The 27,565-nt window shown below is 34.5% G+C and overlaps 1 protein-coding gene across 2 annotated transcripts in view; it reads left to right on the top strand.

Annotated features, from left to right (window-relative positions):
- U2SURP (U2 snRNP associated SURP domain containing) overlaps nucleotides 1–27,565 on the top strand; it is a 46,552-nt gene that overhangs the window by 6,222 nt on the left and 12,765 nt on the right. Inside the window, exons 2-24 of one of the 2 annotated variants that reach the window (XM_074912688.1) lie at nucleotides 1,499–1,546; nucleotides 4,388–4,486; nucleotides 5,513–5,627; nucleotides 6,027–6,160; nucleotides 7,297–7,338; nucleotides 8,091–8,158; nucleotides 10,682–10,776; nucleotides 10,858–10,893; nucleotides 10,995–11,077; nucleotides 11,561–11,726; nucleotides 12,836–13,047; nucleotides 13,989–14,032; nucleotides 17,281–17,385; nucleotides 18,573–18,639; nucleotides 18,727–18,890; nucleotides 20,004–20,166; nucleotides 20,674–20,753; nucleotides 21,814–21,901; nucleotides 23,104–23,226; nucleotides 24,586–24,742; nucleotides 25,109–25,204; nucleotides 25,786–25,852; nucleotides 26,841–27,003. In XM_074912688.1, coding sequence (XP_074768789.1) covers nucleotides 1,499–1,546; nucleotides 4,388–4,486; nucleotides 5,513–5,627; nucleotides 6,027–6,160; nucleotides 7,297–7,338; nucleotides 8,091–8,158; nucleotides 10,682–10,776; nucleotides 10,858–10,893; nucleotides 10,995–11,077; nucleotides 11,561–11,726; nucleotides 12,836–13,047; nucleotides 13,989–14,032; nucleotides 17,281–17,385; nucleotides 18,573–18,639; nucleotides 18,727–18,890; nucleotides 20,004–20,166; nucleotides 20,674–20,753; nucleotides 21,814–21,901; nucleotides 23,104–23,226; nucleotides 24,586–24,742; nucleotides 25,109–25,204; nucleotides 25,786–25,852; nucleotides 26,841–27,003 — 2,415 coding nt within the window. Of the gene's footprint in view, nucleotides 1–1,498; nucleotides 1,547–4,387; nucleotides 4,487–5,512; nucleotides 5,628–6,026; nucleotides 6,161–7,296; nucleotides 7,339–8,090; nucleotides 8,159–10,681; nucleotides 10,777–10,857; nucleotides 10,894–10,994; nucleotides 11,078–11,560; nucleotides 11,727–12,835; nucleotides 13,048–13,988; nucleotides 14,033–17,280; nucleotides 17,386–18,572; nucleotides 18,640–18,726; nucleotides 18,891–20,003; nucleotides 20,167–20,673; nucleotides 20,754–21,813; nucleotides 21,902–23,103; nucleotides 23,227–24,585; nucleotides 24,743–25,108; nucleotides 25,205–25,785; nucleotides 25,853–26,840; nucleotides 27,004–27,565 lie in introns of those variants that run through there. The other variant, XM_074912689.1, reaches the window with a different exon arrangement.

A 27,565-nucleotide genomic window follows, 5' to 3' on the forward strand; every position in this document is an offset into this window, starting at 1 on the left:
CAGTGTGATGTTGTGCTATACATTCATAAACCTTCTGGGGGAGGACAGGTTTCCTTAAGCTACATTTTTGCAGTACGTAGAACTGTCAATAACAGATTACTGATCTGAGTGCCACAGGCAGTTGTGAATCTCAAAAAAAATATCCACCACCAAATACAGAGGAAAAGTTTGCAGGAAATGTTATTAGTAAAAGATGCTTATGATACTTGCTTTCACATGTGTGTTAATGAACGGCTACTGATACACATGAACTAAACTTTTTATTAACTTATGTGCAAAGATGTGCCTTGTGAGTAATGTATAGTGTTGCAGGTAAGTGGATTTGGGAGATCTTTGAGAATAAGACATAATTGGGGTTTTTGTTTGTTTTTTTTCCCTCTTTCTCTTTCTTAAAAAAACCCTCTAACATATTCCTAGGAGCCTTTTGCTTCTCCCTTTTGATGGTTGTATCTTTGTGTGTCTCTTTACCTTTGTGGACTTAGTTCTGGTTCTTGAAGTGCTGTCTACCATTTTTTAAACTTGATTTGACTGTAAAACGTAGTAATATACTTGTCCAGAGATAAATGTCTGTATCATAGCTGATGAAAAAGCGTAATGTGAAATGAAAACAAGGTCTAGTAAGTTACCTTCTAGAGTAGCATTTTCATACTTGTCTGTTTTGGAAGACTGGAGATAAGTATCACATATTACTCTTTGTGGTAGAACTATAAATTCCTGGTAATAAGGAGAAGTGCTAATGTTCTGTAACTAATAAACAGATTTCAGCTAGTGGAAGTGTTTTATTTTGACTTAATTTCAATTTAGATACAAATTGTGCATCAGGCAGTTATGTCTAAATAGATACTATGTCAGTGAGGTTTTCTGGGATTTGGGTGTTACATAATTTAAGAAAGTGTTCAGTCCTATTGTTGGAGTGTTCTCCATCACTTAAACACATTAAAAAATCGATTTTAAAAAAAGCCTATATAAATTTTGTTTATACGCTGGTTTATGAAAGTTCAGTTACAGTTTAAAGTCATAATGTTAATTAGTACATAAGCACAAATTGGGCCTAAAGTAGTGTTCTAGAGGTGGCCAGCTTCCATCTATGCAGAACATATACTAAGAGCAGTTTTGGAAATGATTTTAAAGTAAGACAAAATCAAATGTAACCGTTAACACCTTTAATGACAACTCTTGCAGATTCTGTATAACAAACTTTTTTTTTTTTCCTTGCAGTGGTGTCAGTTGCTTGTTTATAAAGTCCAGCCTTAGAAATTTAGAGTTTTTAGTGGTAGCAAGAGCTATTTATCTTTAATCCCTTGCCTCATATTGACATTGTTCATACTGTGACCCTGTTCAGATATATCATTGAAATACACAAAAACAAAGATACATGTAATGTATTTGGACACTCAACTTGAAATGAAAATCACATTTGAAGAACTGGATTAAAAGGATAGAGGTTGTTTGTCTGTTTCTTTTTCTGTGCCTCACCACCTCTTCATTCTCTTTTCAGGTCAGAGTGCCAGATGCAGTACACACCACTGGATCTGCTGATACACATGTAAGTCCAAAACATTAAAAAACCCCAAATTAAACCAAAATGATGACCAAAACAAAAAAATCAAACAAACCCCACAAACTCAAAATAGGCCTGTTCTCTAAAGAAAACTACTTGCTGCAGGTGCATTGGGTGTCTAATCTGTAGGTGTTTGTAAATAAACCATTGATTTCCATGTTTTAAAATATTCCTTGAAACTTTCAAACAACCTCTAGTGTAGGAAGCTCTGATGTATTATATTGCATTCATAATAGGTACTTGAACAGGAAGAAGCTGTAAGGACTCTCTGTATAGTTTTCTCTTATACTGAGGAATAGTTCAAAATACGAGGTGATTAATCAGAAGAGTCACTGTGTATTAAAGTGTCTTTTTGTATACAGTTGGCTTCTCAAAAATGTGATAGTGTGGCCCTAATTTCATCCTTCATTTCTCATAAAAAAGGTAAGAATAATTACCTTGTCTTCCCCACCCCCCTGCCACTGAAGAGACCTTTGCCTGGTCATGTGGTTGGTACGTTTCTTGAAGGCCTCCCTTTTTCTGAGCTAAAATAAAAACAGGCAGCAAGAGCCAAACAGCATTAATACCGGACAATTCATTCTGTGGTTTGGATTTTCTTCAAGATTTCAATTTGATTTTGTATATGAAAAAGTCAATTACCAGCTGTTAAATTGCTTGTAAGATAACATTATTCAAGTTGTGATTGCATAAACTTTTCATAAAGAAGTAGGTACTTCTATTGATTTGCTTTACTTGCTACAATTTTGAAAATTACTCTTAAATCTCTTTTGATTATTTTGTGTTGTCAATGGAACTGGGACTGCACTACTTTGTGCTTTCTTATAGTCAGTGCAGCATTACGTTCAATGGGAGTTCGTTTTCATACAGTGTATTGATTACTCAGCTAGAAGTTTCCTCTTTGCTCCCATCATTTGCTTTACGCTTTTCACTGTATTTTTTTTCCATTTTTTGAAGGAGGAAGTTCTTCAAGTTTTGTATAGCTCTATTATTAGGAATTCTGTGAAGCTGCATATGGTTAATAATCTATAATTGCCTACTGGAATGTAACTAGCAGGCATAAATTAGTTCAATTCTATTAACTTTATATTTCTCCAGCCACTTTGACAGTATTGGGTTTTTGGTTTTTTTTCTGAGATCCTTTTTAAACTGTGGAGATCTTAGTGCCAAAACTCTAACCTTACAGCTCCTTCCCTTGTGTCACTAGAACATATATTCATGTGGCTGATCTGCAGGTATCCTCTAACATTATTGTGAGAGATTATTTCCTGATGACAGGATAAGCCTTGGGTAGGAGTGTGATATTTGTTTTTTCTGCATTGCTGTGCCATAGCAATATGCCCATGTTTTGCCAAGGTTGTGTGTTGTTTGTCATACTGAAATATAAGCTATCTTTCAGACAACAGGAAAACTGGATTTTATTAAGTCTAAAAACACACAGATGCACTAAAAGCTCTTGATAAACCTGTGACAGCAGCTCAAGTTGACAGACTTAGTGTTAGAAACCAGATAACTCCACAGACAGTGCTGCATTAATTTGTAACTGATAGTTTTCCTTGTAATAGTGAAGTAGGGAGCATTTTTCAAAGAAATATGAGCTATTTTGGTCATACTCTTGGCACACATAAAAGAGGTGTTTGTGGTACTAAACAAGGATTATAAACTGAAGGTATTTGTTCTTTTTTTGTATGTAAAAAATTCTGAATAGGAAGCTGATACTAGAAATAAACCTTGACAAAGAAGATGATTACTAGAGAAAACTTTTTGCAGTTAGTGTCTGAAACTTTTTGATAATGCAACAGTTACGTGTTTCACCTTATTTGTCTTGAAGTTTCATTAAATTGAGCTTTTTTTTTTAAGAATTGTCATTGCAAAAGTGATAGTTTTAAGCATCACTGCAGTCTGTAAGAGCATCAAAACTATTTTGAAGACAAAGGCTAATAGATTATATTTTGGTTTTCTGGGGCTTTTTACTTGTTCTTGTGCTTGTTCTTTATGAATTACTGTTGAACTAGGTGTTTCCAAGAAGTTACTTATCTTTTATCTCCTTTAATTCCCATTGCCCATGTCTTTTGGATGTGGTCTTCATCCTGTTGTCTTTCTTCTCTCAATACTTTACTGTTAACTACCTCAATGGAATCTGAGAATTCTAAGTCCATACTCTCCAGAAATGACTGTTATGTAGAGTCCTTCCTTCATCAGGGTTTCAAGAAGGGAGGAATTAAACTACCTAAAATAGAAAAAAAATAGGAGCTAAATGCGAGGTTGTTTGTTATATTTATGTAGTAGCTGAAAACCTCAAGAATGTATTTTCTTCAAGCAAAAATACTACACTTAACCTTGAAGTACAGCTGAAATTTAGCATCCATTCTTAAGCTACACCTGTTCAACCTTGTTCAAACATTCTTCTGGCCAAAATATTTAGAAAAGTTTTTAGAACTTTTTTTTTTTCCTGGAAATTGCAATGGTCAGAAAGGAACTGTAGTGCAAAGCATGTATTTCCAAAGGTTTAGAAACTGTGTGTTGCATAGTGATAAGATCTCCAGGCTCTTACAGCAAGTACCCTTCAGATTTCAGCTGTGTTTGAATGATATATTAAAAGCTTTCTCACCAAACCAAGGATGATTTATTTTTAAAAAAACATAGATTGAAATTGTTTGGTTGTATGAGATAATGGCAAGTTCAGGGAGAAGTACAGGAAGCCTATTTGTTTTGTTTAGGTTAAGTCACTTCAGGTGGGAAGTTTCTGTTCTAGACCAAGGTAAACACTAACATTATTTTAATTGTTTTGTAAATGGTTTAATGTTTGTTCTCTTATTCCTTTTGCAGCCTCTAATGGAAAGCAAACTTAAAGCATTCAGTATTGGCAAAATGAGTGCTGCCAAGAGGACTCTGAGCAAGAAGGAGCAAGAAGAATTAAAGAAGAAGGTAAGAGTATACAATGAAAATTATATTTTGTGTGCAGAGCTGAAATAAGTCTGCTTTTAGATTACAGCCAGCTTTACTACCAAATCTTTTTATTTTGATAATTGTAGTTTTCTAAGAATGAAAGTGAATTGCATTTTACATGTTTAATTTGTTCTTGGCATCCATGGCAAGAACATGGCATTCTTGGCTTCCTGAAATACTGAATTACAACAGTCCATTGATTGTTGTGTTGCTCAAGATGAAGACAGCAGTTACCTTAGGTTATTTTCTGTTCTTCATTTGCTCTCTATCATTGGATTTCAGTAATGAAAAAGAGTAACTGTTGTCTCTGAAATTGTTTAAGTACGCATCCTTGTTACTCTGTAAAACATATTTTTGTCTAATGACTTCTTTTGCAGTTAATAAAAAAATAAAATTTGATACTGAATTTTAGGATACTCAGGAGCATCCATGTTTTAGAAAGTATGTAGCTTATAGTTGGTAAGGTGGAAGTTTTGAAAATTTGGGGCTTTGAACTTTATGCCTATATTTCAGTGGGATATCTCCTGCTAGGTTGTTGGAAATATTCTAAAGAAACATTGTAGTGCTAAATTTAGTGTCTTACTCTGCTTTATCAAGTCAATGATTTAACTTCTTTGGGAAATACATAAAGGTCATCCTGTTAATTGCCTTCAATCACATGGGTTGATCGTAACGGATAAGATGGAATATGTACTGTCATAATGCTGATCTTTCATATGATCTTTTCTATTTGGCATCTTTTGAATGTTAAATTGCCTTGTAAACTCTTGTAAATGAACAGTCATATTTGAGCATACAGGGCTTATTTGCTTTACATATTATGTGCTGTGTTCTTCCCACATTTCTCAGAAATTTGAATTTTGTCTAAAATTGAAACTCATTTGATGCATTTTGTAGCATGAACTCTAGAAAATAAAAAGGAATGCCACATCGCTAATTTAAGAATAGCTGTCTAGTGAAGGTTGTTCTGTGATGATAGTAAATAGATTAACATTTGCTATGTAGGAGGATGAGAAGGCTGCTGCAGAAATTTATGAAGAATTCCTTGCTGCCTTTGAAGGAAGTGATGGTAATAAAGTGAAAACATTTGTAAGAGGAGGAATCGTTAATGCATCTAAAGGTATAACTAATCTTTTTTTGGGGATGATAGATCATTGGGTTTTGAGTAAAGATGAAGATTGGTTTTGAATTGTATTTTAAAATTTAGTATGTTACATTAGAAGCAGCAAAGGAAACTTGCTGCTAAAGTCTACTTTATGCTTTGACTCACTAAATAGACAGTGGCATGATTTGTCTTAAACTTCACAGAGGAAAAAAGTGCTTTGTTTTAATATACCTAATCTTGTTCTTTTTCTTCATATTAAAAGATGTTAAATTACAGAAAGCTTTTCATCACTTTTAAAAAATGAAATAATATATTGAATTGAATGAACAAGACTGAAGAGCAGCAGCATTCTTTCTAATGGTATTGAGCAACATTAGTTAATACAATTTGTTTTAAATTTGCCTTTAATTTCAGAGGAACATGAAACAGATGAAAAACGGGGTAAAATCTATAAGCCTTCATCACGATTTTCAGATCAAAAAAATCAACCAAGCCAACCATCTAATGAGAAGCCTCCATCCCTCTTAATGATAGAAACCAAAAAGCCTGTAAGTTTCTTTTTTGAATATTAACCCCATACACAGAATTTAGGAGTGCTTAGAAGAAAGTCTGTGTGATCTTGCAGAATAGTTTTGTCTGCCTTTGTCACATATTAAAAGAAGGTGAAGATTTTGATTTGCTTAATCCCATAGCAAGTATCAAGATGATGAAATTCAGAAGTCCAGTACCCCTGTATCCACCATGATATACTTAGTACTGCACTTCGATTTGGCTGCTGCATCTTTTTACTGTATTCCTGATAATTGAGGTAGACTTCTCATGAATACAGAACCATGACTGTTGCAAAATAACAGTATCTCCAATCCTGAGAATTTGTGAAGTTTTAGAAGCAATTCTTCTTGCTGCCATCTGTTTTTAGGTTTTTATAACTTAAAAAAAAAAGAATTGACCTTTGCATTAATCCAAGTTTTTCTTGGTGAGGTTTTTTGATTTTTTTTTTTCTTTGTGGTGATGTTTGAGAAGTCTCTTTAGCTCTTTGAGTTGTACCAAATAAGTTGTAGAACTTGCACATTTTTGAAGTTGAACACATTGTTTTTATTTAATTTATTTTAACTTCTGCATGGCTTGATACTTTTTTTTGTTAAACTGAGATTTCATCATAAAAAGTAATGGAAATATTATGAACAAACTTAGTCTTCAAGTGAAGTGGTAGTTTTGTATGATTACTGTTACTACTGTATATGTGTAATGTGTAATTAATGTCTTGGATGTCTTTAAAAAGTCTTAACAGAGCTTTCTACAATTTTTAAGCTTAAGTGAAACATATGATACTGCCTGTTAGGATGAGAAATGAGATGTAATGTGATGTGATAATTGTGGGTAATCCCATCCTAGCCTTCCTCCCACTTTAAACAGAACTCAAATTTAGACTAGTGGGGTAATACTGGATGGCAGTTTGATTTTTCATTGTATGTAAAGCTCTACAGTTACAGAAATTAATTGTAGCATTTTTTTATTATGCTGAGCTCTGTTCTGTCATATGCAAGTGTCTGTACTGTAAGAATATTACTGCTTTTCAAATTTGTCATAAATACTTATGAAGTAATGCAATCAGTTTACTCACTTGCCCTGTCCAATGGTGATTGAAGATAATGAGGTAAAAATGATTTTATTTATTTGGCAGACCCTCCCCAAAAACAAAAACAAACAAACAACTTTGCCTGGGGTGAGTAGGAAGTCCAGTTTTTCCAAAGCTGTAGTGTGTAACACAATAAATATTTTGTATGTCTGCCTATTGGAAACGTTTTCATTTAAATTTGGTTATATAAAAGCAATGTTGTTTGAGATAAGAGTTCACATGAGTTAGTTAAGGTACAAATATTACTTTAAAAAAAAAAAGTATTACAATATCCGTGTTCTTGTCATTCAAGAGTGTTTTTTCTGAGGGTCTTGAACTATTTACAGTAACTGTTTCTTCAGACCTGTATTTATATCTGAAAGGAAGCAAGAGAAGGAAATTATTTTCACATAGAATGTTTGTGTGTGGATAAAATAATTGAATATATATGTAAAATAATTTACATATATATGTACACACATATATCAATTTAATTAGAGCATGACGGTTTGCTAGGGGTGTAGTCAGCTTCTGAGTTTCTAAGTGGAACAAACTGACAAAATACATTGTAGATATTTTAAATTTGTATGTTGTAGAGAGAGTGTTTGATCACAGATGCTTCATTGTAATAAGTAACAAAGTCTAGTTTAAGCTATTTATATTTTATAGCTTTGTGTTTGATAGCACTCAGTCTTAATGTTTTTACGTCTTTGTTTTGTTTTTCTTTCTCATGTAGTTGGTTTGAAAGCTGTGGGTGAAATATGCATGGAAATTATCTAAAATTTTGTTGTATACGTATAATTTTTGGTGTTGTTTCATGGTATCTGCTGATATGTTGGCTGATATATCTTTAATTTTAGCCTTTGAAGAAAGGAGAGAAGGAAAAGAAAAAGAGTAATTTGGAACTTTTTAAAGAAGAATTAAAGCAGTAAGTTTGACTAGTTCTTACTGTAAATAAAAAAGATGGCAGGTTTTAATTTATTTTTACAGGCAATATTTAGAATTATTCTTGCTAAGCTGTTTTCCACAGTAGGTTTTTGTTTTGGTTTTTTCCCCAAATGCTTGTGGGGTGGTATAATTTAGTTAATAAGGGCAGTGAGTAGGAACCCATCCTAGTTGATGCTCTAGGTGTCTGTGATTTTTCTGGATAATCAGTTTGCCATCTAATTACTCCTCTAGTGTTCCTTGGTACTTCTGCTCTTTCTTATGCTGATTGATGGTAGGAAGTGTTTACCCTATTGCTGAAAAGGACTTCTGTTTTGAAATCTAGCATTGACTAGAGGCTATAAAATGATCAAAAAAACCAAACCAGCGAAGCCAGGTATGCTGGTTTAAATCTTTGTTGACGTTAATGAATATCTTGGCATGCCACAGTTGTTTGATTGTGATCTTTGAAATAATTTGGTACTGCCTTCCTAAGCAGAGGAATACCCAGAGCAACTAACCAAAAAAATTGCATAAAGTATTTCAGAGATCCCAGTAAGTGAATGACTGGCTATGTTTCCAAAGCTACTGAAGATGATTTTTGGATCAATTAGGTGTGACTAGAAGCTTTGATAATTGAATCAACCAGCCATCTACCAGGATAAAAAATGGAAACCTAGCTTTGTTTCTTTGACAGCTGCTGTCAGTATGTTACTTGCAAGTGGAACTTGGGATGCAATTCTGTCATAAATTAGCAAGTGGGTGCTGGTAAATGAGAACACTTGTTAACATGGTCTCATGCATTGTTAAAGTTAGTGAAGATACAGCAAGACAAGTAGGTACTGTAATGGATGAGGATATTTAGGTGCCGGCTGTTGACTTTTCTCTTGATGGGGATGTAGCAAAGATATTGTTAGCAAATTGAAGACTCCGGAAGAATAAGTTTTGTCAGCATCTCTAAAACTATATCCAAAGGAACTGTAGGAGTTTGAGCTTTTTGTGTTGATGCAGAAATAAGACTTGTAATTCAAGTTTAGAGATGTACTTCAGCTTGCATAATTGTAAAAACAAGCTGAATAATGCTTCAAAAAGCAGATTCTTTTGCTTCTGAAAGTATAATACAACTGAAAGAGCAGCACGTGTTGAGTGCTGTGTATTTGCCCTAATGTTAGAGATGGAAAACAAGTCTGTATGCATTAGAAGACAATAGGTAGTGAATTTTAAATCTGTAAATGGCTCTTGTGAGTAGTGTCTGAACTTCACTGCTGTCTGATCATTATTTGATGTAAGTGAATTGAATTGACAGCCTTGTATTCCTGGTACACAATATCTTCATACCAGGTTTTAGGGCCAAACTACAAAGAACCAAGTAGTTACTTGTGTGAGTACTATCCTTAGAGGTGTAAACTGAAATTAATTCTGTGTGTTTTGGAAATAGTCATATGGGGGTGTATGTCACCCTACAAAGTGACAGCCTGCATGAATAAGGCTTAGAAAAGTGAAATGTTGGGGTTTCAACCCCGAGCCCCAAATTAAGGTTGACATATGGGTGATTCCCACAGCCCTTCCCAAAGGGGGGGTGAGTTTGCCTTTAGGCTTCCCTCCAGGGTGGGGCCGGCCTGGCAGGGAGAGCCATTGGGTAAATGAGCCCAGGTGTCTGCATTCAGTAACCCAAGGTCAGGTGTCCACTGAGGGATAAAAGCTGGGACCACTTGCAGGCAGGGGCAGTGTCTGTCTGTGAGGGGGATGCCCTGTGCAGAGTTCCCTGTTGGGGAAGGACCTCCCGCCTCCCTGGGACTGGGCTCCAGTCAGGTCTGGCTTTTGTAAACGTGGGCTGTGTAGAGATTCAGTGTGTGGCTTCCTTGGTCTTACGTGTTTGGCTTGTTGACTCGGTTGTCTCCCGTCCCTTCTATGGGAGACTGCATTTCACCATTTATTCCCCCCCTTGTTGGTCGTGGGGTGTCATTGTTGGGGTCAGTGGGATTGATGTCGATTATGTATAACCTGACTGACTTGTTTGTACCCCCAGCGCTCACCCGTGTACTGACCCTTTTGTATCAAATACAATCTGGTTATTGGTTCATCTTTATGCTGGCTGTGTCCTTTATGCTAGGCCTGATAATTGGCAAAACAAAATGGTAGGAAGAGAAATAGACACTAAGGGGTTGTGTGCATTTTGAAAAGTCATCTGAATGGTCAATGGATCTGTGGCAGTTGAATGTGGAATTCAGGTCACTTTTTGAGAACACGGTTCTTATTTCTGATCTTGTGAACTGCTTCTCAAACCAAGTCAATTTTCTTTGAGATTAAAACACCCTGACAGTATGAATGAGGAAGCATGCAGCTGAAATAATTCTGATAGATATATTCTAGTTGATTAAACAGAACTTCAAACATACTGGCAATTGGAAATTTTTAACAAGCCCATTGTTTAATATTAAAAACTCTCATAATTCTAAAGTTAATTGAAAATTTTGGAATAAAACCTCAAAATGGTATTGTTACTTACATTAAACTTGTTTTGCAGAATACAAGAGGAGCGTGATGAAAGACATAAAACAAAAGGTAGATTGAGTCGTTTTGAACCACCCCAGTCAGATTCAGATGGCCAGCGTCGTTCAAGTAAGTAGATGTTATTTTTTGTTTGTTTTGCCTACAAAATTTGTGGACTAAATTATTTATGTTTTTCTTCTATTTATTCAGTGGATGCTCCTTCAAGAAGAAACAGATCATCTGGTGGTAATATAAATTCTTTTTGCATTCAGTGTAATGTTGTCACTTAAATGGATGGCAAGGATTATGACTTCTTTTTTCCCCTGTTTTTTCCTCCATCCTTGTAGTACTGGATGATTATGCACCAGGGTCACATGATGTTGGAGATCCAAGTACAACAAATTTGTATCTTGGAAACATTAATCCTCAAGTAAGTTTGGAGCCAGGGAGTGAAGTGCAGTGTTGGCATGTTTGAGTCTAGCTGAATTTTTTTCCAGGGGCAGTTTTCCCCACTTTTTTACTTTAAATCGTACGCATATGTTTAAACCCATATACTGGGTATACAGTTGGTGACTGTGGAGACAGTATTGATTTAAATAAATGCTCTGTACACAATGCTGCAAAAATTAAGAGTTTATACTATCAGTTACTAGATGCACAGATGCTCAGCTACAATTTTTTTTCCATGGATATCTCTCTGCAGGGTAGGTTATATCTCAAAGATTTGAGTGTGCTCAATTTAAAATGCAATTTAAAAAAAATTCTTATTTTTACAATGGATCACATTGGGGAAGTATCACTGGAGTCTTGTTTTTCAAGAAACTCAGAAAATTGTCAACATCTGGACAATTGTATGAATGAGTATCTTAGAAATACAGTAGCAAGATACTAATTTTTACCTGTTTTCATGTAGATGAATGAAGAGATGTTATGTCAAGAATTTGGACGCTTTGGACCATTAGCGAGTGTTAAAATTATGTGGCCAAGAACTGATGAAGAAAGAGCAAGAGAAAGAAACTGTGGCTTTGTTGCCTTTATGAACAGGAGAGATGCTGAAAGAGCATTAAAGAATTTAAATGGTAAGCAGATTTCTCTGTTTGGAATTGGAATTATCTTTGTAGGAATATTGAGGAGTAACTGTAAGCATATCTTCAGGTTGTTTTATCAGACTGGTGGTAGGCAGGTTGTAACTCCAGTAGATACCACATTGGCAGTGATGTTTAGTTTACACCATCTTACTGGCAGCTGAATGTCATCAAACTATAGCATACACAAGGGCTGGGAATACTGGTGGCTTTTGATGTGGGTAAAGATGTAAAATTTCTGACTGTTTTGAAGATGTGAGTGGGAGGTAATGTTTGATAATCTCTCCTATGTAAAGAGACTGTTTAAAGAAGGAATCTATTACCTGTATTTGTTTACCAACAAACTTTTTTTGTGAATAAATTTAACTAGTGCACAGGATGTAATCAATAGTTGGTGATAAATATGTTATGTTCTTTTGAATAATGGCTAAATTCCTGATATTGAAGAGGTAATTGTTCTACACCAGACATGTAATTTTGCATATGGACTATCTTGTCTATCTTTTATTTGGGAAAAAAAGGAAAAAAATATGTGATGAAGAAAGCTATGTCCTTACAGTTCAGGAAGAGCCTGAAAATAAAAAATCAGCATCATAGAAAAAAAAGAATTAAAAAATGAAAGGTTGCTCTTGCATATAGCTTACTCAAAATGAGCCTTTACTTGGTACCATTAGTAAGTAGGCTTACACTATGTAATTTCTGTGAGTTCTAATTGGTTATTACATTTGGTTTTGAATAACATAATTTGAAATTTATTATTATGAACATTTTGAAGAACTGGAGTGCAGAAATAATAGTGTAAGAATTACTCTGTTCATCCTGATGTGCTGAATATCAACTTCTTAATTTTTTTTTCCCCCAACAAGTCAAGTAATTGTGTAGTGTAGTCTCCTGAAAATGTACATGGGGGAAGATTAGTAAAATGTTTAATGTAATAGGCTTTCATTTGCATGATAGGTGTGGTACACTAATCAATAATGTAATCAAGAAGTAAACCACGGCAGGCAAACCTAAAAACTGCACACAGAGAAATCTCGAGTGACACAGAACCAGTTTGTAACTGTGGTGGTTTGGTTTGGTTTTGTTTACTTTCACTTTTTCAGGCAAGATGATTATGTCGTTTGAAATGAAGCTAGGTTGGGGTAAAGCTGTACCTATACCACCACATCCAATATACATTCCGCCTTCTATGATGGAGCATACCCTCCCGCCTCCTCCGTCAGGACTGCCTTTTAATGCTCAGCCTAGGGAGAGATTGAAGAATCCTAATGCTCCAATGTTACCACCACCAAAAAACAAAGAAGATTTTGAGAAGGTAACTTACAGTACCCTGGGCCATATCTCATTGTTAAATACTACATCTGTGACAGTATTTCAATGGCTTCATAGATTTGCATTGTTGAGGCTGACTTTGGTGGCCCTTAGTGTACAAACTGAGTGGCTCCCTGCTGTAGAGCAAGGGAACCTACTTAATTCCTGAAGCTTTGTTTCATGTCTGTGTTAGGGTACAGTATATTGGGTCTTGATTTATTTTAGTGCTGCTTTAAATCTGGCTATAATTTTCCCCCTCCAGGCTCCCTGGATTTTTTTCTCCTCCGTCCCCCCCCTTTTGTTGGCTGCCAAATTGCAGTATCTAAATTGTTTTCTTTAGAGAAAATACTACATTTTAATTTGGGTAGCATTATTTTTACACTAGAGGAGTTGATGTATTTTGTGTAGAAGGTAATTAATCTGGACATTGAGTAAGTATTTTATGCTACTTACGGAGTCAGTTTTCAAACTTTTTTCTGGAATATTAGCCGATTAAAGGGTAAGTATCTTGTAAACCAAGCTGGTTTGTGATTACATTTGTAAGAATTTGTTGATTCTTTGAATGACACTTAAATATTAGGGCTGGTTTTTGTAAGACTTGGGAATAAAGTAATACCAACATGATCCAAGTCACATAGTTTAGAATCTTTTCATGAACTTAAGAACTCCTTTCTTAATTATGTTCAGTGTAGTACCTATTCAGTGCATCAGTGTACATTCTGACAGGAATGTTCTGATACTTTGCAATTAGTGAACCTTTATGGTTCACTGACACGACCATTTGCATTTTGTGTAATTGCTTAGTTATAACTTCACAGCAGTGATTGCCTGCAAAACTTGTGATAGATGTGTAGTATTTTCATTGCATATGTATATTTTTGCTTGTTACTTGTTAACAATACTCACATATTCTATGTTTATTATCTGATGTGACTTCATATACAGACTCTGTCGCAAGCCATAGTCAAAGTGGTTATCCCAACAGAAAGGTACATGTTTTTCTTTATTATTACTGATCTAAATATAGAAAATTTCCCCTTCGGAATTTTAAAGAAAAATGGTGATGTTGAGGAAAAGGTAATGGCTTGACTGAGCAATGGTTCTTTCGTGACACTTGAGAGAAATGTGCGTGTTTTACATTCGTATTATCCTATCTTAACTCTTTTTTTTTAGTGAGGGTAGGTTTAAGTAATTATCTTTTGCATTTATTTTGAGCACTAGAAATAGTTGTAGCATAATTTTTTGAGTGAACACTAGGTTGAAATAGCTTGTTTTAGAGATGTTGTGTAAGTCTTGACATAAACCTCTGAGTACTTCATAGCTAGGATGCAGCTGTCTCCAGTGTAGTGCTGTGGGGATTGTGGGTATTACTTTTTTCTTTTTTTTTTTTTTTTTTTGACTTACACAATTTGTAACCAATTCAGTTAAAATTCACTGTTGATTTCTGCGATTTTTTTTTTTTTTTTTTTTTTTTTTATGTGCAACAAGTAAAAGTAAGAATTTCGGTCACTGAAAAAGGTAGTTCTGTATTGCAAGGGTGTTGTAACATTTTGGTCCCCTTCAGCGCTCCTACCTTCACGCTAGTCTAGGTATACTCTTGCTCAGTTAAGCTAAAACCTTTTCCCAAACATAGGAACACAACACTGTTGTAAAAGTAAATAAGCACAAAAGATTACCAAATTCTCTTTGACATTGGCCTTGGTGAGCAACACCAGCTGAACTGTCTGCGGCAGCGGGGGACCAGGAAAACATCATGGGATGGATTGGGAAAGTATACAGTTTTTGACCAGACATTGGTACGATCGGCTCCAATAAATGTGGTTTTATTATAACTGAAAAACTCTTTTTTGTTGGCCAACTTAAGCTAAATGACATTTTAAAATAATGCACTTAAAACTATCATCTTTTTTTACTACACTGTTTTAATTGTCACAAAGCCCCTTTTTTCTTTTTTTTCGCGTGTGTGGGGGGGAAGAAAGATTTGTGAAGCTAGTTATAGTACTATATTAACATATTTGTCAATAGATGCTCAAATGCACTAGTATTTTGGATGAAATTTTAGGGCTGTACAATTTTGTTGGGTAGAGGCATGAATAATTACGGTGACCAGGAGGAGTCTTGATTTGAGAAACATAGTGAGTAGTAGAACAAGTACTTGTAAAACTGTACAGTGCTTACAAAGTAATTAGCTTTCAAAGAAAAATGTTTCCATTTTATTTACTGTAGCATTTTGAAAGCTTGCATGATAAGAAAAGCTCATGTTAATTGAACTGTATTTGAAAATACTTCTAAATTTTTTTTTTCCTGATGACTTTCAAAGATGCTAATGGCAACTGCAAAGACTGTGACACAGTATATCACATCATGCAGAAATTTCATCTGACTTCAGTGGAATAATATGTTTAATTGGTATCCTTTGAAGATTTTCAGTACTGATTTTTAACATCTCTTCTTAGTAAATACTAAACAGAAAAGCTTGAGTATACACAATCAAGTTTTTCCTGAGAAATTCACTATGAAGTTGTTATGTCTTATACACTGAAATTCACGTAAAGCCATTTCAGATATGGGATGTACTGAATCTTTTTTTCATACATCTGAGGTCTTTCCATAACAGATGTTCTTGTTCAAGCCTAAGCTGCTCTTATGCAACTTTATTGAGCTCGATGAAAGAAAAATTAGATGAAAGCCAACGGCATGGTTCTGCAGGAAGCCAGAAGTGGTCACATTGAACTTGCCTTAAAATAAATGGAGGGTGTAGTAGCTCAGAGGCTTGACAGCTAATTGTGAATTATTTTCTTACTGATGTTTTCAAATACAGTTCATATAAAAAGAACAGTCTTGCTATTTAGACTTTCAGAACACTGCTTTAAATAAAATGGCTATAGAATTACTGAGACTGTGTACTCTTTACAGTGTTTCTGGGATTATAAAAAGCAAACAGGAAAACTGAGCTGTAGATAGCTGTTTGGCTTTTTGTGTAATATTTGAGGCAAATGTAGAATTAATGCTAGGTGATATAAAACAGAACACTTATTACTATGTTTTTAAGTTGGAATTTTTTTTTAATCTAGTGCATTGTATCTGTGGCAGAACTTTGAATACTCATGGTAGAAAACAGTCATCTCATTACTAAGAAGTAATAGAAAAATCTACAGCTTTTCCGTGTAACAATTTTTGAATTTTAATAATTAAAAATCACTAAAAGGAAATCTAATGAGACACATGTAAAGAGCCAATATCCATTTGTTACATCTAAGAAAAATTTAAAAATATAAAAATCTGGGGTTTTTTGTTTGCATCACATTCAAATGACATGTACTGTGAAGCTTTTGACATATGTAGGTAATCTGTATTTGAAAATTCAGGATCCTGTTTCCAGAAAACCCCAAAAGGTTGGAAACTGGCGTTCACTATTATTTATAAAGCTTATATGACTGTCTCCTGTTAACATGCTTATAAGTGGCTCTGCATTTGCAGATGTGGCTTGAAAAATGTGCATTTCACACTTCCCTGTCTCAGGATGTAGTGCTGAATGAAACGAGTACAGATTTTAAATTTTTTTTTTTAATTGTGATTTGGTTCAGTTGAGCATATGAGGGAGGAAACACTGGATGGTATGACACAAAACGATAGACAGTTTTTTGTTCTGTGCCAATAGTTGTGTCTTGACCAAAGAGAGATTATCTAAATTTAATAAATTCATTGCCCTGTTTGGCATCAAGAAGGCTATTTGCTTTTTGTTTCATGCTTGAATAGTTTGAAAGCTGAATGCAGTTTCTGTTGAATATTCAAAAGTATGTGTGTTTAGTTTTGAGCATAATATTCAGCCAGTTGTTCCTCTGTAGTTAACACTTTGGACTTAGTTCTAGACACTAGATGAGGGCTTAGGTTTTGATAGTTAATTGTACTTTGGTGTTCAGTTGCCCATTTTTATGCATAAGTACTATTAAGCTTCTGCTAAATAAGAGATGGTTGTAGGCTGAGCTGTGGAAATTCAGGAAGGAGGTGTCCTCTTAAATTCTTACGCCACCACTCCTAGGCATGTTTTTGTTTTAGAATTCCCGTGTCTCTGATGCAAGGCTATAATATGTTCCATGTTACCTTACCTTTTATACAGTTTTCTTAACAATACAGCAAAATAATCTCCTGCACAGTTGTAGTATCTTAGGTGGAGTGTAGTTTTATATAGTGTTAGGTCTGAGTCAATTTTTCTTTAACTGTGTTGTTGTTGTAGGAATTTGCTCGCTTTGATACATCGAATGATAGAGTTTGTGGTACGGGAAGGGCCTATGTTTGAAGCCATGATCATGAACCGAGAAATCAACAATCCAATGTTCAGGTGCTTGTTACATTTGAAATAGCACTATTTTCACTGTTGCTAATATTTTGTATTTCTGAAATACTAGTAAGAGTTGTTTTTACTATTTCTATCTTTATGGGCAGATTTAAATTTCACAAATTGTACAAATACTTATTCTATCTTTTTATTAAGAAGAATGCAGTTTTACTCCAGTTGTTACTAATGTGTACATACAAAGACATAAAATACTATATACACACTATAGAATATGTTTGTATATATTAAAATCTGCATATAATAAATAAAATTACATTTAACACCTTTGTGAATACTTTTCAATCATCAGTGGAAACAGTAGCATACATTTAAAAAAAAAAAAAAAAAAAGAAAAATCTCCCCCAAACCAGACAGACTCAATGTAAAATCCAGTCTTCCTGGAGCCTAATTTCTGAACTTTAGCAAGAGCTGGGAGTCATTTTTCTTTGATGTCAGTGCAAATAGGATTAAACTTCAGCTGTTATAGTGAAATTTCCAGCCTTTGTTGTTAGTGGAATAAAAAAGGATCAATTTCCAAATTTCTTGTGAAAAGCAGTCTCTGAAAAACTTCTTCAGGGAAACACTAAATGACTTTTGAAAAACATTATATTTGCTGTAAGGCTGAAGTGCTCTGTTAAAATTTTCATATACGCATTGAGAAAATGCACAGGTCAAAATACCCAATACCCTGGCCGTTAAAAACGGGCTGCTTCCCCCCCTCCCCCAATCTTGTCAGAGTGTTCTGTCAGACAGTTTACTGATGGAAAACTCCAAGTCATTTAGTATTTGATCTGAGCAACTGAACCGCATGAGTTCCTGCACCACGTGTGCTGAGGTTGCAGTTACTCTCATAGTGACTTGTTGCACTGATAATTCTTCTGCTTTACTGTGGGGCTGCACAGTTGTTCTTTCTGACCCTGTTTGTTCTGCTTTTAACTTTGAGAAACGCAGTGCCTTTGTGGAATTCTGCACTGCTTTGCAAATTGTATATATATGTGCGTGGAGTGGTTGCACTTGCTCTGCACAGCTGTGCTCTACGTGTTCATAATTTTAGCTATCTTGAGTTCACTTGGTAGCTGAGGTGGGATTCTAAACAGGGTTTGGTTACATTTTTTTCTTTTTTATTGCTTCTCTTTAATTTGCTTCAGCTAAATAATTTAATATGTTTTGTGTCTTTGCTCTTGGTTCAGGTTTTTATTTGAAAACCAGACTCCAGCCCATGTATATTATAGATGGAAGCTTTATTCAATTCTTCAGGCAAGTAGAATTTTAGTGACAGTTCATAAATTCAGGCATGATGAAATGAAAGAACACCAAAATAAAAATACTTCTTGGTTTTGGTAGGGAGATGCTCCAACCAAGTGGAGGACAGAAGATTTCCGCATGTTCAAAAATGGATCATTTTGGAGGCCACCACCCTTGAATCCATACTTGCATGGGATGTCGGAAGAGCAAGAAACGGAAGCGTTTGTGGAGGAACCAAACAAGAAGGGTGCACTTAAGGAAGAGTACGAACTTCCATCACTTTATCATGCTGTTTTAACTGCTAATCTGCATGTTTTCTTCCTGTTGTGTTTTTGTAGTTATAATAGGTCATCCCTAAAATGTTTTCATGCTTGTTATAATATTATTTAGAAACTCAACCTCAGTGCTTTTCAGTTACTCTTTTTTAATGATACTTGTGGCTAAATATGTTCTGGATTTAGTTAGATTTGTCATCATTGAGCAATGAGTCTTTTCAATCCCATTGTTATTAGCCCTTTTTTGGAAGGGGATTGGGAAGATGATAATTTTTCCTTATTTTCTGTTAATAGCTGTTGGTGGGGCTATATTTCACCTTTCTCATCACTGCTGTGATCTCATGAACTAAAGTTATCTTAGAGTTATTGATGCTGTGCATCAGAACTTAAAATTGGGAACAGTTGTTAATAAGCAGGAAGAGACAGATCATCAGAGTTCTTTGTGAATTGTAAGTGTGGTGGGGATGGCTATGGTAGTGAAAATCTATACATAATTTTCTTCATTTTGCTATTATTCTTCCAACTGTGTTCTTAGCATGTAAAATTTTTTCCCGTTTTGTTATTTTCATCGTAGTTGTACCAGTCATGGTTCTGGAGGTTTTAATATATAATTTTTTTTATCTTGTTTTTGAAAGACTCAATAAGATACCCTTTGAGAGTGTTCTCTATATATGGAGATCAGGGAAGACCTGAAATAATTGCTTCTTACAACCTTTCTGATTCCTAATGTTTTTTTTTTCTGCAGCAGAAACTACTTGCATGCTTTATATTTATCCATTTTGATTTAGGTTTAAAGTAAATCCAGAAAGCTAATTACTTTGTTAGAGATACTGATCTGCTGCATTAGGTATTTCTCAGTTATTTTTCCTTGATTTCAGTATGTAGTCAAGACTTGAGTGGGAATTTTTTGCACTTAGTTTATTTATGTAATGTGGATGCATATGCTCATGAGTCACTGAAAAAAAGTCAGGCAACAGATTATAGAAATATTTAAAATTGCTTTTGTCTTAAAGATGGAAAAATCAAAAACATCATTAAATGGAAATTCCCCAAAGTACTGTTAATTTTATATTGAAAGTATTAAAATTCCTGGTATTTCAGACAGAGGGACAAATTAGAGGAAATTCTGCGTGGATTAACACCTCGGAAGAATGATATTGGTGATGCAATGGTTTTCTGTCTTAATAATGCGGAAGCTGCTGAAGAAATTGTAGACTGCATTACAGAATCATTGTCCATTCTGAAGACTCCTCTTCCTAAGAAGGTGTGGAGATTTTACATAAATCTTACATTTTGGGGGAAGAGCTCACTTAACAGCACATGCATATAATTTACACACATTATTTTATAAGTTTAAGATATCATTGAGGTTTTGTATTAAAACATGGGCTTGAATTTTAAGTATGCTTTTTTCCTGTGCCATTTTGTTATAGTTTTGTTCTTTCTGAACCTGCTTGTAAATAGTGTTCTGCCTTACTGTGAAGATAAAAATATCGGAATAGTCTATTTAAACAAGGCAATAAAAATTGGAATGCCATGATTTGTCCTTTGTAGTACTACGTAATACCATGTTAAAGTGACTAATACCCTGTAGCATAACAGGGAACTCATTGCCTCTTAGCATGTTTATTAACAATATGGCTGTATTACATTTATTTCTAATTTGATACTTCTAAATAGTTTAAGCTGTTTTGTATTCTTTCTGGAAAAATGCATATATTCGGGATAATTTAAACTGGAGTTATCTTAATTTGAACATTCTTTATTGTAGATTGCAAGATTATATCTAGTGTCCGATGTGTTGTACAACTCTTCAGCTAAAGTTGCCAATGCTTCCTACTATAGAAAATTGTAAGTATAATATTTTAGGTGAATGATTTTTAAAAAAAAAAAAAAAAAGAAAGAATATCCTTATTTTCAGTTTTGCACATCTCTGGATAAATGTGGTTGTAGAGAAATTCACACTTTTCTATGAGGATACTGTTATAGCAGCTGACATTTAATCTCTTTGGATGACAATGTATCAGATGTAGCATGTTAGTGCACATGGTTGCTTTATAATGCAAGAAGTGTATATGCCCTATGCAAGGGACCACTTGCGTGGAACCTCGTAGGGGTAGGAGTAATTCATGTGCCTCTTTACAGAAAGAGAGCCTGTAGATAGTATTCGAGATATGGTATAGCAAATAGTCCATGTGAAGAAGTCAGTTTTTGAAATAGAATTTTTTTCATTGTTTTTTAATTCTTTGTGAAGTTTGGAGAATTTAAAAAGGGACCGTTTACTTTGTTGCTAAGATGCTGAGCAGAATTTAGGAAAAATATCTAAACAGGACAAAGGTACTCTGCCTTGGACATTTGATTGTGTCTACTTCCTGGAGTCTCTAATGCTGTGGTAGCATGATGGGGGATATTCAGCATGTTACAAAACTCTAGTGACTGCAGATGATGTTTCTTGTTGCAGTGTGTCTTTGCTCTGCCAGTTTATTTTTTGCACATTGAGATAAGCTCAATGGGAGCTAGGCAGCTGTTACTCACTGTGCTTTCATTGAGAGCCTCACTGAGTAAATTAGAATAGAAATGTAACTAAGAATGTTTTTGAAATACAAATTGAATTTTGAGACGATTCTTTTGGTGTATATAAGTTTGTAAAACTTCTTTTATCCTCCTCCAATCTTTCCAGGCTTTATAAAGAGACTGCAGCAGATGTGAAGATCTCCCTTCACAGTTCTGTTGTTGTCTGAGGTGATTTAATACACAGTAATCATATTTGTTTTATAGTTCACGTCATGGCTACTATAGGGATCAGAACCTTGTGCTTTTGAGTCCTGTGTCCCAGGTATTTTCGTGAATTATGTATGTCCAGAAAACATATTACAAAGTTTAACTAAGAAATGTATATGTTTAATTCTAGTTTTGAAACAAAATTATGTCAGATATTCTCTGATCTCAATGCTACTTACCGTACAATACAAGGCCATTTACAGTCTGAAAATTTCAAGGTATGTATTTCATTGTTATTTATATGACATAGAAGTCAAATAGATGTTCCTGCACAAGAGATTGCATACTATGATAGGTGGCTTTAGACCTCAAGATTCCTAAATTAGCTTTTTTTTTTTTAAAAAAAAACACTTAAGTTTTCTCTATTGTAAAGATAGATTTGAAATTAAGGAAAAAAATTAGCATCTAACAGCTGAAGTGTACCAGTAGATGTATAATTGAGTTGAGAGGATATCTATCTAGTACTTGAATTGCTAACAAGGCCTTCTAGCTTTCTGATTGTTTTTGGACCACCTATATTTCAGTTTCAAAAATAAATTTCGGCTGCTCAGTGTGGAAAGAAACTGCTGGACATAACAGCATAAAGTTACTTTTTAATGTTTTTGTGATAGGGTTTATTTTTTGAGGTCTGATAATCAAGCCTGTCCATGCGTAGTTGAGAGTGACTTTTGAGATACTCTGCTTCTCATCATTCTCATGCTCAGCCCAGCTTTTCCTTCTCCTGTTTTCAAGATGCCTCTGGTTTTTTTTCTTTTCTTTTTTTTTTTTTTTAAATCAGAAGCTTTAAATACAAAGCTTAGAGTGTAGCTAGTTTTTTTGCATTAATGTCTCTATTCTGGTTGTTCTACCTTCTCTGCTCCCAATTGCTCTAGATTGCAAATCAGTTTTAGTTATCTGATATTTTAAAACTGTTTATTAATATGGTAAAGACAGGCAGTAGATTTTTTTATTCATGTCTTCAGCTACATTTAATGTGTCAAGCTTGAGATGAAGCCCATCATTTCAAATATACTTCTACAAAAAAAAGAAAGTCAGAACATAATTTCAGTTCAGTAATATGAATAAGACAGTGTTAATTTTAGTTATTTTATGAGGGGAAATATTTTCTATTACATTTATTAGAGGCACCTGCTTAGAACATCTGGACAGAATGAAGTTTACTATTGGGATATGAACAGCTGAAATTGATAATGCAACAGGAATTTAAAGGGCCCAAGTGAGATTTTTAAAAAAGTAGTTCCTATATACATATTTTTTGTGAAATTACTAGTCTTGCTCAGCACGGTATCATTGTAATATACTCCAGTATGGAACTGCTTAGGAATAGCTGTCTACAATAGTAGTTCTCTGTGGTGTATTTCTGATCACTTAAAATTTCTTAATGCAAATTTATTAGCATTTTTTTTCCTATTGCTTCTAGCAACGGGTAATGACGTGCTTCCGAGCATGGGAAGACTGGGCAATATATCCAGAACCATTTCTGATCAAACTACAGAATATTTTCTTGGGGCTTGTAAATATTATGGAAGATAAAGAAACAGAGGTAGGTGACCTTGATAGTGATGCTAGCAGATGGTGAGGAAAAATGTATAAATATAAAATAGGGCTGGCAAGGATTAATTTGCTATCTCAGTGTGAACAAACCTTTTTTTTCCTCTGAATTCTTGCTCATAAATACAGGTGTAACATATTTTCAGTGCAAATACTGTTTAATCTGCTTATGCATTTGTTGCTTGTAGATTAGTTGCTGTGGGAAAGTTATACTGTGAAACCATTTCAGAGCAAAGACTAGTGCAGAATGACAGCTATTTCCATGGTATTGGAAATACACTGTAGTATCTGTGAACTTTGCATTAGAATTTCAGGCATCAGTTTTAATTTCTGAGAGTTCTAAATAGCTGGTCACCTGGCTACCTGGATCATCCCATTTCTTCTTGTGGTGTGTCACATTTGGATGTAGTAGAGCCATCAGAGCTTTCTTAGTTTGAGAGGAGGGCTGTGATAGATCATTTACACTGGTCATATTCTACTTTGTTCTTTGCTGTGATGCATTAGAACAGTAAGTTGCTAACTTTCTAGTTATGCTACAGCATTTGTATAGTTTTTTTTAATTTTATTAGAGACTATTTTAAACATGATATGTAGCGAGTTTTATTTATTGCATAGTAAGATGTATAAATTATTCAGTGTTTTGAAGCTCTATACTTAAAATTTTCAGAGCACCATTAACACTCAGTGAGTGTTACTGATCTGTTTGCAGTTCTGTATAAATATTATTTAAGAGAATCAAGACAGTGGACACTAATAAATGGATGTATGTATAGGATAAGTTCATTTTGTAACTGTGGAAGCGTGCTTTTCAGAACAGCAGGAGGGAGACCTACAGTGTAGTTGGAAGGTTAGCTTATTTCCCTTAGCAGTAGAGCAGGGTGAACGTGCCTCTATGGAGGACAGTGCCCATACCTAGCAAGTTAGAATACATAGGTGTATTTATTGTTTATTTGTGTGCCTGCTAAACAGTTGATTTCTGGCAGTTGTTCAAATTACTGGTTCTCAGGGAATCTTTCATATGTAGGAAGTATAATTTATCCAACTGTAATTGGCTCATTTCAAGCTAAACCTCAGCTTCATACCTCCTCTTTTGAATATAGGTATTGCAAAGCTTCCAGTACATTGTGGACAAATTCCAGGTTCTTCCTTGAATTTTTTTTTTTTTGTAGGAGGATATTGTGGTGTTTTTCCTCTGCAATAAGCAACCGTACTTAGTAGTAAAAATTGTTAAAGCTGAGTTGTTTGGGTTTTAGGTATTTTTAAAGCTACTCTTTAAAAAGAAATTGATAATTGAAGAAGAAAAGCAATGTAGATTTATTTGTTCTTGAAATAATTCATTGTTTGCTTTCAGGAAGTACCAGATGATCTTGATGGTGCTCCCATTGAGGAAGAGCTTGATGGTGCTCCACTAGAAGATGTGGATGGAATTCCTATTGATGCTGCTCCTATTGATGATCTGGATGGAGTCCCAATTAAATCACTGGATGACGATCTTGATGGAGTTCCTTGTATGAAATGTTTCAACGTTACTTAGAGTTTGAATCTTCACTTTTTGATGATGATTTTTTTTTTTTTTTTGAGTACAGCCAAGAATTAACACGGAATGTAGATTTTGTAAAATGTTGAATTGATAAGATTCAATTTGTTCTAGGAAGATTTAGTTATAAAACTTCTTTTAGACTGTAATGGCTTCAGAGACACAGTAGGTGTCGTCTGATGTTATGCACATCAGGTTCCAAATCCTAATTTCTTTCCTTTGGAAATAATAAAACTGTATAATATGCCTCAGTATTTAAATCTGGTTGCTATATTAGGATTTTTCTGTTTGAATTTAAGTGCTTTGAAAATTATTTTTCTGTGTTTTTCTCCAATAGTGGATGCAGCTGAAGACTCAAAGAAGAATGAGCCTATATTTAAAGTTGCCCCTTCGAAGTGGGAAGCAGTGGATGAATCAGAACTGGAAGCTCAAGGTTAGCTTTAAAGTATATGTTAAACTAAAATACTTCCCTAAGCAAACTGGAACCTTAATGTCACTTACCCATTTCGTGATTATTTTCACGATCTCGATCTGTTTAAAAGTGCTAATATGATTTCTGTAGTAACACAGTAGGATTTTCAATTTTAACTTCTTTTTGCTTATAACTTCAGTGAAGGAAAATAGCGTATTCTGGTTTTGTTATTCTACTTCAGTCACCTACCAATCTTTAAAAATAATTTCCACTTCATTAACAATAAATACTGGAAAAAAAATCTGTGTATGTGGCTGGCAGGCTTTCTAAATATTTGTTTGGAAGATAAGATTTTACAAACTGACAAATACTTGGCTGCTTTTGAAGGATTTTCTGAAACATGATATGCAATGTAAGTGAATAGTTCTGTAAGTAATAAATATTCTGTTAAAGTGCAGTTTTGAGAATTTATAGGAAATAGAAAGTCTGTATTAAGTACTAGATGCTGGTAAATTTTATCACATGGTAATTATAGCTACAAATGCTAATTTTCAGGTTAGTGAAAGTGTTTTCTGTTAAAGTTATCTTACTGTTTCTTCTAGCTGTTACTACTTCTAAGTGGGAGCTTTTTGACCAACATGAAGAATCTGAGGAGGAAGAAATTCAAAAGTAAATACTTTTTCATTCTGATGAAAACATATTCATTCTCTGCCTCTAAGATTGAGTGTCTTTGGAACTGCCCATAAGATATATATGTATTATAACAGCAGAACAAAAATGAAATTTTGAAAGTAGGAAAATAAGAAAATGGAGAAAAATCAGGATTTTAGTTCAGCATGCCTTCAGCCCCCCAAATTTTTTTCTAACCCAATAAATTACACCATTTGGTAGTGTTCTTAACCATCATCTTTAAATTGATGCTGGTCTGATAATGTCAAATAGTAAGAACTAAGGTGGTAGTATTTTACAGTTTGGAATCCTGATGTCAGATATGTGTGAATGTATCTGAACCTTTGACTTTTGCTGGTGAGACAAACACAGTGAATAATGTCCCGATGTGTGTGTTTCTTTGGATGTTAATAGACTCCATGACATCTTTTGGTTTTGCCTAGTCTCTTGCTTTGTTCTTTAGGCAATTGAGAGCATGTATTAGTAATGCTTTAAATATCTTACTGCATTGCATGTAGTCCTGCAGCACTCTAGCGGCCAGTCTGTGAATATAATTTTGAATATCTGCCGTGTCTTAGGTTTGTATCCAAAAAGCAAAAGTGTAGTAAATTTTTTTCTTTTATAAAACTTATTATATCTAAAGAACATGATTACAGCGCTTAGAGATTTTGTTGAAGTAGTGGACTTGTTTTGTAGGTGAGTTAGATATGGATTTGGTGACCATAAATTTCAAGAATTCTTTTGCACTCTGTTTATATGAAAAGTATAGATTATCTGAGTAATAAAATTAACAATTTAAATCAAAATATTAAGATAGCTATCTCAGATGGAGACTGTTTTGTAGCTGCAGACTTTTACGTAACATAATCTTACTTAAGTTTCTATGATTAGTTACTGGTTTTGAAATTTGTTAAGTAGGAGGGATAGTAAATATTGTAACAGATAATTGTCTTTATATAGCAGTTAATTCTGTATGTTTTCTGTAAAGTCAAGAAGAAGAAAGTGAAGATGAGGAAGACACTCAGAGTTCTAAGTCAGAAGAGCAACACATGTATTCCAATCCTATTAAGGAAGAAATGCCTGAATCCAAGTCATCAGTCAAATATTCAGAAATGAGTGAAGAAAAGCGTGCCAAACTCCGAGAGATAGAGGTCAGTGTGTGGTGTTTTGTGCTACCCTTCTACCTTTCCAGTCTTCCCCGAGTTCTCTACAATTAACAGGGAGTTATTTTTACTGAAATAATTATAGCCCTATTACACAGTGGGTTTTTTAGGCCATTGTATTTCTATAGAGGTACATTTACAGCCTCGCTTTGCCTTATTTTGGCTTTCAAAATAATGGAGAAAAAAATGAAAAATTGAGTCAGGATATTGCATGTTGAGATTCACTCTTCTTTTCAGTGACCTTTTTGAGTACCACTGGTAGCCTTAGATTGCTTCAGTGCCTCTACACTTTCCTCCACATGGTAAATGGGAGTGACTTTTGGATGTGGCCTTAGTCCTATGCCTTTCTTGTTCTTTCTGTCCCTTGCCTCAAAGTGTCTGTATTTTATTGCATTTAAAAGTTCCTCTGGGTCAGCCACCAAACAAAGAAGTAGATGCAAGTAAACCAGGTGGTCTTGGAAATGGGGTGTTCTAATTGAAGGCCTACATGCAGTTTATAGGACTCACTTGTTCTTTTAGCCTTTCTCCAAGCATAGGCATTAGTATACCT

Source organism: Athene noctua, chromosome 8 (genome assembly GCF_965140245.1).
Source record: "Athene noctua chromosome 8, bAthNoc1.hap1.1, whole genome shotgun sequence".
Lineage (NCBI taxonomy): Eukaryota > Metazoa > Chordata > Aves > Strigiformes > Strigidae > Athene > Athene noctua.